Source organism: Gossypium hirsutum, chromosome D05 (genome assembly GCF_007990345.1).
Source record: "Gossypium hirsutum isolate 1008001.06 chromosome D05, Gossypium_hirsutum_v2.1, whole genome shotgun sequence".
NCBI lineage: Eukaryota > Viridiplantae > Streptophyta > Magnoliopsida > Malvales > Malvaceae > Gossypium > Gossypium hirsutum.
The window spans coordinates 19,574,616-19,591,771 of NC_053441.1; the positions used below are offsets into that span (position 1 = coordinate 19,574,616).

General features: G+C 31.4%; 1 protein-coding gene across 1 annotated transcript; it reads right to left on the bottom strand.

Moving 5' to 3' along the window:
* Positions 1-287: 287 nt before the first annotated feature.
* Positions 288-3,873, bottom strand: LOC107905193 (receptor-like protein kinase 7). The gene is made up of 2 exons (XM_016831781.2): positions 963-3,873; positions 288-860 (listed from the first exon to the last, which is right to left on the bottom strand). Exons 1-2 carry the CDS (start codon positions 3,514-3,516, stop codon positions 463-465), a joined length of 2,952 nt encoding a protein of 983 aa, XP_016687270.2. The 5' UTR covers positions 3,517-3,873; the 3' UTR covers positions 288-462.
* Between the last annotated feature and the right edge of the window lie 13,283 nt (positions 3,874-17,156).

Consider the following 17,156-nt stretch of genomic DNA (forward strand, 5'->3'; position numbering starts at 1 on the left):
CCATGGAAATAATATAAAGTGGAGATCAAGCCTAGGCTTCTAGAATTAGAATCATCATCTAAATTGGCTCTTGCTTGATTGGTCAGCTAAGCCCTAAAAGATATGGAATTTGTTTTCCGACGCAACGCCTTCCAACAAATTAATTGGATTAAATATAATCTTGTATGTTACGAGATACAACAGAAATCTTTGGTAGCTTCCAAAACCTGTTGGATCAAATTGTTTCAGATGAGTAATGTCATAAGATTTCATGATAACAGTGTTTATTGTTTTTGGCAGATTTCATCTGAAAAAAAAAAGAGAGAAGAAAACTGGCATTTCTTGTCTCATATAAAGCGTACAATTAATACCACTATCACAGGCTCTAGCTAATACTTCACAAGTGATCAGAGCTGATTCAATTTTACAATATGGTACAAAAATGGTTATTACAATAGCTGGCAATGTTACAGGATTTTGGGACTATAGGTTGAACTGGTCGGCAGAATCCATGGCTTCCTTTTTCTTCACTTCACCGTCCTTATTGATTACGATGCTGACCAATTTGCATGGTTCAGCTTCTTCCAGCATTTGAACCACGCTTCTCATGGTTGGTCTAAGTGCCGGCAGCTGGGTCGTGCACAAAATGGCTATTTTCAGCACCTTCACAGCATCTTCTTTGAAAGCTACTGGGATTCTAGGGTCCACTATACTTAAAACACTCTCTTTGTTCTTTAGTTTGCTTGAAACCCAAGACACTATGTCTTTATTATCTCCGAACTCTGGTTCGATAGGTCTTTTTCCGCTCACTAGCTCCATTAATACTACTCCGAAACTGTACACATCGCTCTTCTCGTTTACTTTGTATGTGTAACCGTATTCTGCAGAATTAACATTTGTACTATTAATAAAACAGGATCTGTAAAAGATAATTTTGTGACCAATGTTTCATTTGGGAAGTAAACAACTGAAATTTAACTTACCAGGGGCTATGTATCCATGGGTGCCTGCAATGACATGGGTTGAGTCTTTGCCACCATTGGCTTGGACAATCTTGGCAAGTCCGAAATCTGCAATCCTAGGCTTCAAAAACTCATCCAGCAATATGTTGCTGGATTTGACATCCCGGTGGATCACCGGCCTTTCACATCCATGATGAAGGTACTCCAGTCCCTTAGCTGCACCGACTGCAATCTCGTACCTTGTATCCCAATCGAGCTCCATTTTTCGACTCGTATGCAACCGATCCCACAAGCTCCCGTTAGGCAAGTACTCGTACACCAACAGGCTCGAGTCTTCGCTAGTAATGCTGCAGTAAAGCTTGACCACATTGACATGTCTTATTGAGCTCAGTGTCTGTACCTCCGCATCGAACTCCTTTTCCTTTCCCGAACGTCTGCCAAGGATCGGGGTACTGCTCCGGCTCTTCCAGCGGCCATGAGAATCCGTGTTCCATATGTGTTTCACAGCGAGTTCTACACCATTAGAAAGCATAACTTTATATACATTCCCGGCCCCTCCTTTCCCAATAAGATTCTCTTGCTTGATAGAATCAAGAATATCATCTTCGGTGAAAGTTAACACATGGAAAGACTTAACATCCCATGATTCTTCCTTCAATGAACGGTTATGATCTTTTTCCTTCCTCCTTAAATATAAGATACATCCAAGTGAAGCAAGCATGATTGCACCTACGGCCAAACAAACTATAAGCGTACGAACATGTTTCGACATTCCGGAATCCGGTGGACATTGCTTGAAAGATTTGATAGTTGAACTGCAAAGGCCTGGATTTCCGGCCAAGCTACCGTTATACGCTTCGACGGCAAGAGACTGGGGTACAGGACCGGTTAAACGGTTATAGGACAGATCAAAAAGGTTCAACCTGAGAAACGACAAGCTCTCTGGAATTCTACCCGAAAGTTCGTTTCGAGACAAATCCAGAGAGTTCAACGTCGGCAAAGAACCTAAAGATGACGGGATTTTGCCCGAAAGAGAATTGTTAGCCACGTTTATGTTACTGATGGAAGCACAAGAGCCTAATGAGTCTGGTATGGGACCAGAGAACATATTGTTCTGCAATTTAAGGCTGCTCAATGCTTTCAGTTCCCCAATTCCATCAGGGATTTCTCCTGACATCTGATTGTCATTTAGCTCAATTTTAACCAAAGACGTGGCTCCTGAAATCTCTTTAGGTAACTCACCTGATAACCGATTGAACTCAGCTGACAATATCCCAATCTCTTTTGCATTCTTGATATCAGATGTAATTGGACCTTCAAAGCGATTGTAAGCAATGTCAATTATTTCCACTTGGGGCAATCCCCATATTCCGGCAGGAACTATGCCTGAAAGCGAGTTGTTGCTGACTCTGAACCGCTTCATAGTGGCACAACTCGCGTAAGTCGTCGGGATTTCACCGGTGAAGCGATTTTGAAGCATAAGGAGCCCTCTCATGGTTCCCTTTTTGCACATATCTGGAGGAATTGGACCCGTCAAGAGATTCTCCGATACATCGATGTAGTCAAAATCAGCCCAAGAGCCTAGCTTTTGAGGAAGGGGACCAGTCAACATGTTGGTATAAAGTGACAGATTCACCAGCTTCTTGAACTCACCCAACTCGGGCGGTACTCCACCGTTAAACCGGTTCTCAAAGAGCTGCAGGCTCACCAGGTTGGTCAAAAACTTCACTTCCGAGATATCCCCTTCGAGATGGTTGCTCGAGGCATCAAAATATTCCAGGCTTGTCAGATTTCTCAATCCAGCAGGAAGTTTTCCGGTGAGTTCATTGGCGTAAAGCTCCAGCTGCCAGAGCTTGCGAAGTTTTCCAATCTCCGATGGAATATCACCTGATAAATAATTTAATTGGAGCTCCAAATCTTTAAGCTCGGTGAGATCTCCAATGGCGGGTGGGATCTTTCCTTCAATGCTGCAATTCGCCAAATAAAGCCAATTCAGTTTCTTCAACTTCACGATTTGATCCGGAAACGGGGTTCGATCGAAAGGGTTGTCCCCCAGGCTCAGAACAGTAAGATTGTTCATGTTTTCTAGCGATTTCCATGGGAAACGACCCGAAAATCCACTGCCGTTCAAATAAAGGTACTGCAACTCGCTGAGAGCTGATATATCCGGGAATGGACCCGAGAAAGGATTGTTCCCGAGATCCAAATATCTAAGCTTTGAACAGTTATTCAAATCCTCGGTGATCGCACCATACAATGAATTGTGCCCCATGGAAAGCTTATCCAAGGATTCAAGCTGGCATATTGAATCCAAAGGAAGAACGCCCGTCAACTTCTGACTCGAAAGCTCGATTTCCTTAACCGACCCTCCAGCGTCACAGGTGATTCCATTGAAGCTGCAAACGGAACCGGTAGCCGCCCATGAATCGAGAACATCGGTGCTTGATTTATTGAGAGCTGATTTCAACGTCAGCAGTATTTGAAGTTCATCGGATTTTACATAACAAGGGAAGGTGAAACAGAACAGGAAACATAGAGAAAGAAAAATTTGCCGGTGGGAACAGGCGTTGGACATGCCGGCGATTTGAAGAAACAGACAAGAAAGGGAAGACCCTTCTTTTGTACAAGTAAACAGAGAAAGAAGAAGAATTGAAACGAAGAGTGGACTCAAGGTAGTGGCATTTAAGAAAAAAAGATGGCTGCTTGGCGTTCACATTAATCTGCCAGACCAAGCAAGCATAGTGACGAACAAGGAAATTTGCCGGTTTCTAGAGACGAAAGTTGTCATTATATTGAAGGCAGTTTAATTATTATTACAGGGTTGACACGGGACTTCCTTTTTCTTCGTCTGTTTGTAACCGTTATTGTTTTGTAGTAAATTTCTTAAAAGAAGTAAAAAGAAAAACAGAACAATGGGAAAAGCACATTTGTTCGGAACACAACAAGCTTTTAAGTTTAACCTGTTGTAAATATTACAGAATAACTCAAAATTTATTAATCAATTAGCAAAAGAGCCAAGAAAGAAAGTCTTGAATATGACATTATCAGAAGTTAACTCAACCCCTTTTTTTTCTTTTTTAAAGATTCACTGATCTCTCAACGTGATGTTAAAGCAATTATAGATTCATTGGATTGTTGTTCTTGCTGATCCTATCTTGTTAAAAGGTAAAGGAAGAGGACGTTTTTGTTTTTGTAATTTATATAATAACCGCAAAGGGATTGCAGTAAGCAAATCTGGAGTGACAATAGTGGGTTTTACTTTCCACTAATTTATTTACAATTAATTATGACGTGGAAGACGTGTGGAGTTTCATGGAGCCGCAGATGTTGAATTGTTTCCAGAGAAAAACATATATATTTTTATAATAATGATCGTGGACCTACAAAAAGGACAACGTGAAATCTGAAACGCTCCTGTCGGGCGCGTGGTAAAACATCTCTCTTTGACCCTAACAATCATATAAAATCTGAAAGGTCGCTGGTTCGAAGAAGGTTGGTATATTTTCCTTTTGGTTCCAAAAAGAAGATTGATACATTGAATCTCGCGTTCTAGAAGGCAATATTTAAATATTTTACACGTGCCTTCTTGGTAGGGTAAATTGTATACATGACGATCCAAGTTTTCAGGCGTTTTCATTTTCGTCACCGCTTCCACTTTCCCATACTAGAATATGGCGTGTTAAAATTTATGAAGAAACAAGTGTGTTCAAAATATTGATATGGATCCTATAATCCATTTTATTGTCCTGATAATTTTGTTTACTGCTCTTGCTCAACTCTATTGTCTTTCTCTTTGTAAAAAATAAAAATGGATATATAATGTGTTAAATTAATATTAATACGAGATTACTATTAATGATTATCTTTTTGAATACCATTCAAAACAAAAATGATTTGTAGTAGGTGAAGAAAAACAAAGGGTGAAAGTGTAAACCATGAAAGGTTACTCACATTTCGCTTTTAAATAAAGTATACTTTCTTCTTTTGCCTTTATTTGAAAAAGGAAAAAAAGAAAAAAACCATTGATGAAAAGCTATGAATCATGGTTTATCGAAGGATAAAAAGGCAAAAGGACAATCTAAAATTAAGCATTTTATTCCATTACCTAAATAATAGAAGGGTAAACTACAAAAATAGTCACTTTTGTTTTCCTCATATTACATTTTAGTCACTTATGTGTAAAATGTTACGCTTTAGTTTTGTTACGAAATGGTCACTCTACCATTAAGCTCCATTACCTCCCTAACGACGGTCCTACGTGGTAGTCCAAATAGGTTTTAAATGCTAACTTGGATGTCCTACGTGACAGTCCAAACTAAATTTATTTAATTAAAAACCTATTTTCATCGACACCCAAGTTGGCATTTAAAACCCATTTGGACTGCCACGTAGGACTGTCGTTCGGGAGGTAACGGAGTTTAACGATAGAGTAATCACTTCGTAACAAAATGATAATGTAAGTGACTAAAATGCAACATTTCAAACATAAATAATTAAAATGTAATATGAGACAAACAAAAGTGACTATTTTTATAGTTTACCCATAATAAAAATATATCACCTTTCGTGTTGTTGTGAAATTAAGATTAAAACTTGATTTTTATGCCACTAGATATAATTCTAGATGTCCCAAATGTCATTTTAAAAACTTATCTTTGACAAGTCTTAGTTATTACCACAAATTAAATTTCAAAACAACTAGATATGATTCTAGATTAAAAAAATAATTATAGTGCTTATCTCTGTCCTTTTTTTCTGGGTATAAAAAGAAATATTAAAATGCAGTAGAGCAAAGGACAATTCCGACTTTTTCATTGGAATTTCGAGAGAAAGGAAGGATATTAAAATTCAAACAAATGACAAAGCATATATAGAAGAATTAAATTAAACTCTGGTTTCTAGAAATACCAACTCCCTCCATTTAATATTTATATTGCTGTTCAAAGATTTTATATAGCTACCCTCCTCTATTTTTTCTTATGGCAGATGGTGGATCATGGTTGTTGGACCCCAAACGACTAGTGTTATTAGATAATTATCTCAAGGAATATTCGTAAGGTAGACTAACCCTAGAAAATAATAGGATCTTCCTTGATTACCATTAGCGAAGTTAATATAAAATTTGCATAATGAATTACCTCAATCTGTAATTTTGTTCTTGTTATATCCTAATCCATGGTTTTGAATTTAAAAATTTTAGATTACGATATGATATTATAGTTAGCAATGTTACATTTTAGAATGAAATTATAGTGTTCAGATTTCAACATTTCGACTATCTCGTAACATATGGTGTAATCTCATTACAGTTCATTCATTAGTTAATCTTAGATTACATGCGTAATCTTAAATTTTGGACCAATTTACTATTTATTTTTATTATTCTAATCCATTTAATTTTTTTCTTAAATAAAGTAAACAAAAGATATTTTTTGTTTAACCATTAGATGTCATACTTTACAATTATAATTATTATATTTTATTTAATAATTTATTTATTAATATATTAATTATGGTTACAACTATAATTATGGTTAGTGTTGCAATCACTTTTCATGAATTATTATAATTGTGATTTATAAATTTATTTCAACATAATATATTTACTTATTAATATAAAAATTATAATAAAAAGTAAGAATTGTAATAAATGATCATAATTTTATGGAAGTTAAGACTAGAAAATGTTAAAGAACTAAACTTGTTAAAAAAACAAATTTCATAACGAAAGCAGTTGAGTAAAATATGCTTCTTCGTAATCTTACCTTCGACCTAAGCCTTACATTCCAGTCTAATGAACCAAATAAGGTAATTTACATTTCTATAATTCTACTACGGAACATAATCTAAGATTCGACAAATCAAACGCTCCTTAAATTTAGTGTAAAATATATTTATCCTTCCATGGATTCAAAAATGTCCATTAATTTTTTTGGTTTAAAAAAAATCCCATAAAACATCTTATATTTTAAATGAAAAATAAATATACTCTTGTTATTATTATTTATTTATGTATTTTTATTTCATTTATTCATTTTTAAATTTTAATTATAAGATAATAAAAATTTAATTACATGTTGAAGGACTATAAAATTAATTATATTTGACTTTTTCATAAATTTAATTTAATTTAATTTCAATTAAATCAAGTATTTCAAATTTATATTTTGTTGAGTATGCTTCATATTTTAGTCAAATTTGAGAGATAATCTCCTAGTTAAACTCTGTTTATTTGTTTCAATCGAACTTTGATTAGTTTAGATTATTTTATTATTATTTGACCTACGAATTTAGCATATAAATAAGCTCTTTTACAACATTAGAAGATATACCCATTAAAGATTAGAACTCAAAACACTTTTGGAGAATTTTGTGTTTACATTTTGAGGGTTCTTTATTTTCGGGTTTCGGGGTTTAGGTTTTTATCTCCATCTTTTGTACTATTTGTTCTTTTACCATTATAGTAAAATTATTTTTACCGGTGGTTTTTATCATTTTTGAAGGAGTTTTTTCATGTTAAATTTGTGTGTTCAATTTCTCAATTTCTTCTACTATTTTTTAATTGTTCGTTGCTTAATTGGGTCGATCCTCAATAAGTGGTATTAGAGCTAGTTCAATTTTCGTAGATCAGCCCGTTTGGAGATGGAAATAACAATGTTTAACATTGAGAAGTTCGATGGGTCACAAAATCTGTGGCAAGTTCGAATGATGACAAATCTAGTTCAGACTGGCCTAAAAAAGGTCATTACCAGAAAAAAGCCTGAGAATCTAGATTAGACAGAATGGGAAACACTTGATGAAAATGCCCTATTTGCAACACAGTTGTGCCTCGCGAATAGGGTATTGCAGGAGGTATTGATGGAGAAAACTTCATCCGCCTTATGGAAAAGGTCAAAAACTCTTTATGCAACTAAATTTTTGGCTAACCGTTTAGTGTTGAAACAACGTCTATTTACGTTTCGCATGTACGAAGGTGAGTTTCTTAGAGATCACATTAGTCAATTTATTAATCTTTTGAATGATTTAAAAAATATTGAGGTTAAGATTGACAATGAGGATTAGATTATGCTATTATTGTGTTCTTTATCCTCTTCATACAAGTTTTTCAGAGAGACCCTGATTTATGATGGAGACAAACTCTCATTCGAGGATGTGAATGGTCATTTGTTGAGGAAAAACAAACTCGACTATGAGTTTGGCTCGGATCGCAAGGCAGATAAGCAAGCTTTCATTTTGGTATCATCAAAGAAGCGAGACAAAATGTGTCGCTATTGTAAAAAGTTAGGTCACATCAAAGCAGATTGTCATAAATTGTGAAATAAAAGGGCTGCTGAAAGTAACGAGGAAAATGTAGCTAGTGCTAATTTAGCCGACGAAAGTGGTGATGATTTATTGTTAGTGTCAACGAGCAATAGCTCCAAGCTTACGTCCAACTGGATCCTAGATTCGGAATGTTCTTTCCACATGTGTCCCAACAGATAATGGTTCTCTCTATACAGTTCGGTTGAAGGTGGAGTTATGCGCATGAGAAATGATTCATCCAGTAAGGTAATCGGTATTAGTACTGTTAAAATTAGGATGCACGATGGGACGATTAGGACACTCTCAAATGTCAGGTATGTATTTGGTTTACGAAATAATCTCATTTTCTTAAGTATTTTAGACTCGAAAGGTTGCACAATCAACATCGAGTCGAGTGGCATTAAGGTGTCTCATGGGATCTTATTTTGTTAAAAGGTAAAAAGACCGACAGTCTTTATATTCTGGAAGGTTCTACAGTGACCGATGAAACCAGACGTCCCTCGTCCGTTACAGTGTCGAAGTCAACTCGTTTGGAGCAGAGACAACTTGGTCATAGGAGAGAAAAATGCATGACCGTTTCGTTGAAGAGAGGTTCTCTTTTGGATGCAGGTTTTGAAAAGTTAGGGCACTGTGTTTGTGAAAATCAGACCTGGGTTAGTTTTGATTTGGCAGTGCACAAGTCGAAGGCTAGAAGTCTTCCAGCTTCTAAGCACAAATTTGACTCAGTTAATTCTCTGCATAGTTCAAGATAAGCCCATGGCGGGATTTGGCAAAGATGGCATTGTGGAAATACGAGTCAATGTGGAGATTTGTTGAGTATGCCTCATATTTCAATTAAATTTGAAAGATATTCTCTCAGTTAAACTTTGTTTATTTGTTTCAGTCGAACTCTGATTAGTTTAGATTATTTTATTATTATTTGACCTACGAATTTAGCATATAAATAGGCTCTTTTACAATATTAGAAAATACACCTATTAAATATTAGAACTCATAACACTTTTGGAGAATTTTATATTTACGTTTTGAGGATTCTTTGTTTTTTGGTTTCGGACTTTAGTTTTTTATCTTCATCTTTTGTACTATTCGTTCTTTTGTCATTATAGTAAAATTATTTTTGCTCGTGATTTTTTATCCTCTTTGAAGGGGTTTTTCACGTTAAATTTGTGTTTAATTTCTCAATTTCATTCGCTATTTTTTTACTTATTCGTTGCTTAATCAGGTCGATCCCCAACATATTTTATTTAAACTTAAAATGATTTAAATTATTTTATGTAAATTTTTAGTTCTAAATTAGTTCTCCTCATGTCAAGTGTTACCATTAATTGGTTGAGATATTAGTAAATTGAGTTGAATAATAGTGTGTTTCCCATTAGTTGTATATAAATTTTTTTTATGTAAATTAAATTTGTTAACAATAATATAATTAAAATTTTATATTTATCATTTAATCTAATAAATGATTCACATGATAAATTTCTCTTCTAATTGTTATGTTTAATGCTTTAGTCGTATTGTAATAGTTGTTGATTGATTTTTTTTAAAATTGCATTTTTTTATTGTATAAAAATAAATTAATATATTTTAATTAATCAATACAATCAATTCATACAATGCAAGGGTATATAAACTAATATATTATATACGAGGTATACACACATTTATGAATGTTTTCCTATGTGAATCAGGGGCGTAGTTAAAAGGGTTGATAATGACCCCGTCCCATCCCCAAAAAAAAAAATAGAAAAATTTTCATCTAGGTTTTTAAATTTCTTTTAAAATTTTAAATTGATAAAGGTAAAATTGTATTTTGGCCTCCTAAAAATGATAAAAATTTGATTTAATCCTTTAAAAGTTATAAAGATATAGGCTATTCAAATAGTAAAATTACATTTTTGCTATCGTAAAAATTAAAATTTAATTTTGACTCCCTCTAAAAATTTTTTCTACCTTTACCCTTGATATGGAGTATTTCATATTAGGGTAAGTGACACATTTTATGATTGACTAGTAAACATTTTGACTATAAGTATAATATGAGTCCCAATTTTTTAATTGATTTTTTGTTAAAAAAGATTTTTTATTAATATATTATGTGAAAGTTATTCAATTTACACTTTTTAACTTTTACATTTAAAAAATTATTCAATGTGTAACTGTGAATATCAAAATTAAAATAAATTTGATAAAAACTACATAAAATAAAAAAAAGTTAAAAATAAATTTTGATACTTCTTTAACATATATAAAATGTGCAATATTTAAAATTTTATTGTATACATGCAATAATCCTATACAATGCACGAGTAAAAAAAAATACATATTATATATATTTTTTATTCTTATCATGAGTGTATTATAATTTTATATTTTTTATGAAAAAAAATCATCTATTAGTTGGAGACGCATATTTTTCCACATATGGTACTTGAATTGCTACCCCAAGTTTGATGTTGTTCGAACGTGTTCCATCAAACTCTATGTTTTCCACACTTAGATCTTTGAATGTTGCTATCTATCTTAAAAAAATTTATAAAAAAAAAACTATTCAACCTCAATATTCCACCAAAATTCGAACATAAATAAAAAAAATTCTAAAATTATACTCAATAGTCACCGCTGGCAATGGGAATGGAGAAAAAAAGTAGCAAGGAAGAGCAATCCAAGTTGCAATTTTCTTGCGCAATCGCATTGAAATTTGATGGTGTGTGGGTCAGGCACGAAGCAATTAGCCACATCTTTCAAAATAATGGATACATCAAATGCTCTCTTTCTAGCTTTTGTCTACTTTTTATTATGGTGCTGCTTTCATCAGTCGAGTGAAGGACTTTTTGCCAACCCATGTTATTGGCTACTTCAATATTTTTGTTTAATTATAAATCTTATTCTAAATTACCATCTTTTTATTAAATTATGCACCTTGTTTATTCCTCCTTCTTTTTCTGTCTTATCTTGGAATATATGTTTTAATTTCATTGTCGGCTATTTTTATGTTTTACTTGATGAAAGAACAGAAAAATAGGAAGATAAAGAGATGTGCGCCATTTTTCTTTCTATCGATATGTTCGGTAAAAGGATGAAAATATTGAAAGAATATAAAAAGGTTAGAGTATGATAAAATATTAAAAGAAATGGGACACACGAAAATTTCTTAACTCTACTTACAATTTTGTCATTTTTTTTGTCTATTTCTTATTACTTAAATTTGAAATTATTTATTTTTATGCATTAAGATAAAAAATAACGATATTTGTTTTATTTTTCCTCTCATTTTTCAATCCTAATAAACACATTCAAAATGATTTTCTTTTCATTCTTTCAATTTTCCTTTTTCCTTTTATTAGGGAAGCCTCTGTAGTTAGGGAAATTTTGCATTTCAGTCTCTCTATAAAAAAATAGGTAAATTAATCATTATACATTTCCAAACGTACAAATTAGTCCATCCATTAAATGATGATGTGGAATGTTTGTAATGGCTTAAAGATTAAACCTTCTTAGGGTATTAAACAATAAGATCTTCAAATGAGAAAATTTGTAATAGTTAAGAGGATGCGAAAATGAATAATCAAAATTTTATAATGATGATTACACACCATCAAAAAATACGAAAGTTTAAGAGATACGAAAGTGAGTATTCACTAAAGTAGAAAAAAGTAAACGTTAAATAATATTTTATGTACCTTTTAGTTGAAAGCATGAAAAATTTGGAAGTGACTAAACAAAACTTTTAGTCGATCTGTTTTTTTGCTTCAATCAAGTTTTTTTTTTTTTTTGGTTTCAATCAAGTATGAGAAATCATTTTGATTTTTCTGGGTTTTGTAAAATAAGGAAGAAAATCTTGTAAAAGAGTGTGGTTTTTGAGTTTCGATTCAAAAGTTTGATGAATTTTTTAATATTTTCTTAAAAATATTTTAGAATTTTTTACATATACATTTTGAAATTTTAGAAAATTTTTATTTATAATTTTATTTTTAAAAATATTTTAACATAATTTTAATATTTTAAGTATTTTATATTTATTTTTAATTTTTTAGAATTATTATTAAGAAATATTTTAAAAAATTAAAATAATATTTTAGTTATAATTTAGGGACGAATTAATAATTAATCATTTAAATTAACTTAATTCCACATCATTATTTAACAGAAAAATAATTATAATATTAGTTGAATTGAGTGATAAAAATTTTGATATATTTTAAGTAGAAAATAATGATACAGATATAATTTTTCTCCATATTTAATTAAACTTTTTGTGGCTTTCGGATACCAAAATTAAAAACAAAAAAGAAAAACTATCTCACTTGAAAACTGGGACTGTTAAATGATGCAGACAATCATTCAATCTCTATATGAACAAAAAAAAAAAAAGGAAAAATCCAACCTACTAATATTTAATTGAAGAGATTCTAGTGTTTAATCAAGCTCAAAACATAGCAACAAAGCTTGAAAGATCAAACCTTCTTTTTTCTTCTTTTGGATTGCCTTTGATTAAGAGTTGGAATTAAATAAGGAAAAAGCACAAAAATCCAAGATGATCATTCTGAAAATGCAGCATGTACAGACACATCAGCAATGATCACAACTCAAAAGTGAGAAGTGTGGATCCAAATTTTGGATTCCTTTTTCGCACGTTCACCTGTCCCCCATCTCTTAGATCGGAATCGTAATCCACTCCCATCACTTTTTCATATGCCTTTATGATCAAATTTTAATAATAATAATGGAATATATAAAATAAAATTTAATATGATATTTGATATCAAATAATATTTAAATATATAAAAAAATTGATTAAAGGTTTTTGTGCTATGTGTTTTCTTTATTATTATTATTATTATTATTTACTCTATTTTTAAAATATGTATTTTTAATCATGAGATCGTTTTTTCATGACAATTTTGTCAAATAATTTGACCTTATTTGTTTTTTAAAAATGTAATGATGTGGCACATACCCTTTTCTAATTCTTTTATGTTGTTAAACATATATCTTCTCTCAATGTTGTAAAAATTAGTTAGTGATTTTAGTTTTGAGTTCAATCGGTTCAATCATATAAAATAAAATTTTTAAAAAAATCATAAAAATAGAAAACATAGATAGAAATATAAATGTTTATTTTATAAATTATAAAAACCAAATCAAATATTTAAATCAACTTAAATTCGGTTAAAGATATTTAATATTTTTACCTTATTTTATAGTATCAATTGAACATGTTGAACTACCAATTTTTAATTCAACCAACTAATCCGGTCTAATTCTGATAATAATGCACATTTTTTTCGCACCTCTTTTTAATTTATTTAGATGTGTAAAAAAGAAAAAAGAATTATGCAGTCGTACAAAAAAAAGTCTAAGTGCATATACCAATCTATTACATGTTAAAAAAAACCAAGTCGATTGAGTCTTAATTCGATTTGTGTCAGTATTGTTGCCAATATAAAATGATATGAATTAGAGTGTATTGAATCACATTATCCTTTCATTTAAGGGTTGACCGTTGGGGAAGGGCTATGAATAGTTCTAAGCATTGTATTAAAAAAATAGATATGATAAAAACTAATATGAAATTAATGTTTAAAAAAACATATCAATTTTTTGACAAAATTAACTAAAAAAATCTTATAAAGTAAAAATACAATTTGAAAAGATAAAGATAAAAATAAAAATAATTAAATTATAATAAAATAATAATAAATTCACTTAAAGCACATATTTAATCTAAAACAAGATTTATAATGGAAGAAGAAAACAAAAGAAATAGGTGGAGTCGACCTGGCTAATGCCTTATTGATTGTGAAATGATTCATGGGTCCATTTATTATTGATACCATGTATAAAATTATAAAATATAGACAATAATTGAAGTGCATGTTGTGTCATAAAGTTATAACCCATCACTTGTTGCTTAGATCTTATTTGTTTATCAAATTATTTTTCCTACTCACCAACCCACTTGATTTTTACAACTTTGACCACCCCATTCATCCCTCCACTTTCCCAACTCCCTTTTTCTTTGTATTTTTTGGATAAGAAACTTTCCCAACTTTCACTTTTACTTTGCCCTATCCCCCCCCCTTCCTTTAGCATTTATTTAAAGCTGCTTTAATCAATTATTCAAAAGTACCACAAGATTTATCTTGTTGAAGAACTCCCAATGGCCAATACTTCATTAGGTGGCACATCGAAATTTGTAAGCTTGACTTCCAAGTTCGGCAGAGCTTAGCCAAAAGGTCCACAATTAAATTTCTCTCTCTGGGCACATATCTGACCTGCCACTGTCCTTCAGAACGCATAATCTTTTGAGCTCGTTTAAGTACTGTGATACTTGAATCTTCCAACCCTTATCAATCAAGGCTTTAGTCACATTTGAATTATCTATCTGAACTGTGGCCCGTTTGTAACTTCTATTTAACAGAATGAGGATCCCATCCAGTATACCCCATAATTTCGCCTCGAAAAGAGTATAACTATCCAGATAGTGATTATATCTCAAAATCTAGTTGCGTGCCTCACAAAATAAAATATTAATCATGATAATTTTGAAGGTTGAAATTTGGTTGATATAGTCGTTTATGAATTATTATTAATCCAACATTCTTCACCCTTTAATTTTAGTGATCTTATCTCTTAAAACATCATTATCTATGGGTTAGATCCATTTTATTAGAATACATAATGAAGAAATTTGTACATCGATTATGTTAGATTTGACCAAGAAAATGGTGTAAAGGTACAACTTGTTACAATAAATGTCACTATCTAGGCTTAACTATTCCATTCAGATTCTTATAGTCCACTACTGCTTCGTCAACATTCAATCTTTCAACATGTTTTTGAAAATGACCTGCAAACTACAAATTAATCCTCCCATCCCAATCTCTCTCCTCTCATTAGTTATTTATAATAATTTCTACATGCATCCATTAAATATTTACAAGTTTATTGTATAATGTCATATTGCATTTTTAAGTTGAATATATAAAGAAAAATGGTGATTTCAAAATATTAGAATAGGACGAGGTAAGTAAATATCATAATTGCTCTGTATCTGTCATTCAAAAAAATGTCTCTATTATTCAAATTTTTTCCCTTCATTTGGAGTAAATCAATTTGAAATTCATCAAATTTTACCATCCATCAATATTCAAGCATATAGTTGGATAGAAGGAACTATGTTAGTACTAGTTATAATCGTCAACTTCAACAACAGTTGGCAGAACATTATAACTTGCATTATTTGATTGACATGTTTTTGACCAAATATGTTGGATCTTTAATCTTTTATCTTTATGTGCAAAAATCAAGCCAAGCAATGATTTTGTTCAATCTTTCGATACAATTGAAAATACCTTAATTATAATATATGGCTTTCAGTGAGTTTGATGACAAGATCTCTGACGAATATACAATTTATAGAAATCTTTTTTAAGTGACTATTTTAGTGGAAGTAGTGATTGATATTGATTGTAATTGAACAAGCCTTTTTTTTTTGTATGTACAATGAATGACTTATTTATGTTAAGATGTATGAATTAGAGAACACTTTATCTGTTTAATTAATAACTGTTTCAATGGGAGAAATTGTGAGTAAACAAAATTGTGCTTATCAGTTTACATCTAGCTTTTCGTGGGGGGGGGGACTTTGAGAGAAAGTGATCTAGTTGCAACTTGACTAGTGAATTGAACTTTAATCACAATTTATGCTTGTGATTGTTCTCTAGGTAAGACCCTGCAAACATATAAATAAGAAATATGTTAATTTTTTTTCCATTATGTTAAAGTTAAAATGCTATTTCATCAAAATTCAGTTTATGTCAAGTTGTTTGATATTTTAGGTTGGAATTTATGAAGATGCACTTTAGTGTGATAAAACCATAAAAATATAATTTCAAATTATGTTATTACTATACAACCCAGTGAATTAAATCAAATTATGACATGCAAAATTTAATCTTTTTTTAAAAATTATAAAAATTTTAGATTGAAAATTTTAAAATCTCATATGGATGTTTAAACTCATCAAACCTTAATATTGATCTTAAATTCAATTCTAAAATCATGAATCTCTCTGACCCATTATTCTAATTTCAAAATTGGGACCATGATCCCCCTACAAGTAAGCAGAAATCTATGAACTTTTGGGTGCTTCAGTTAATAGAACTACCTACTCGTATAATTATGATCACTTTTGAAATTATCTTCTGTGAGTTTTTCTTTTTCCTAAAGATTAACAAGGATCAAACTTGCCACTGAAATTTTAATTGGATTAGTAAAGATTGGAGTTTTATCATATGTATAAATTATTGTAAAATTTAGGTTTTGCTATGTGGGATCATGTTCATATATATTTTAATTTTCAATCCGTATAATTTATTTAATTTGTAATTTTGATTTTAAACTCTTGAAGAAAAGAATAAATAAGATTAGGAGATCCATCCGGGCTTAAATCTTGAAACCCAAAATATTTGGGCTGAAATTAATTTGATCCGTGCGTAGCTGAGATTAACCCACCAACTAGCAGATAGGCCATAGCTCCTCTTACGCTTCTTTCGAGCCCATTAGAATCACTGTCGAGGACATGGGCCTAGAGCTTCTCGAAACATACCATTTGCTTCAGTTTCCCTTTATGAAAGTTTGTAATAAATTGTTGGCTAAGTTGATATGAATTGAGACAAGCAGAAATACTTGTCATCAAATATCAAATTACAAAGTAATCAAAACTTGCAAATCCCAGAATTGATCACACTTATTCAACTAAACATTTATCACTTCAATTACTGACAAAAGTACTACTGACAAAAGTAATTGATGGCAGACTCGATTTCTGCTATAGCACGAAATACTATACTGATAAAATGATTGAAAAAAAAATTCCAGGACATTCCCAGCCTTTTATTATCATCCCAA

Excerpts from the sequence above, each read along its gene's own strand:
- LOC107905193 (XM_016831781.2), bottom strand. The coding sequence starts at position 3,516 with ATGTCCAACGCCTGTTCCCACCGGCAAATTTTTCTTTCTCTATGTTTC. Across the intron at positions 861-962 it reads CCATGGATACATAGCCCCTG|AATACGGTTACACATACAAA; the intron begins GTAAGTTAAATT and ends TTAATTCTGCAG.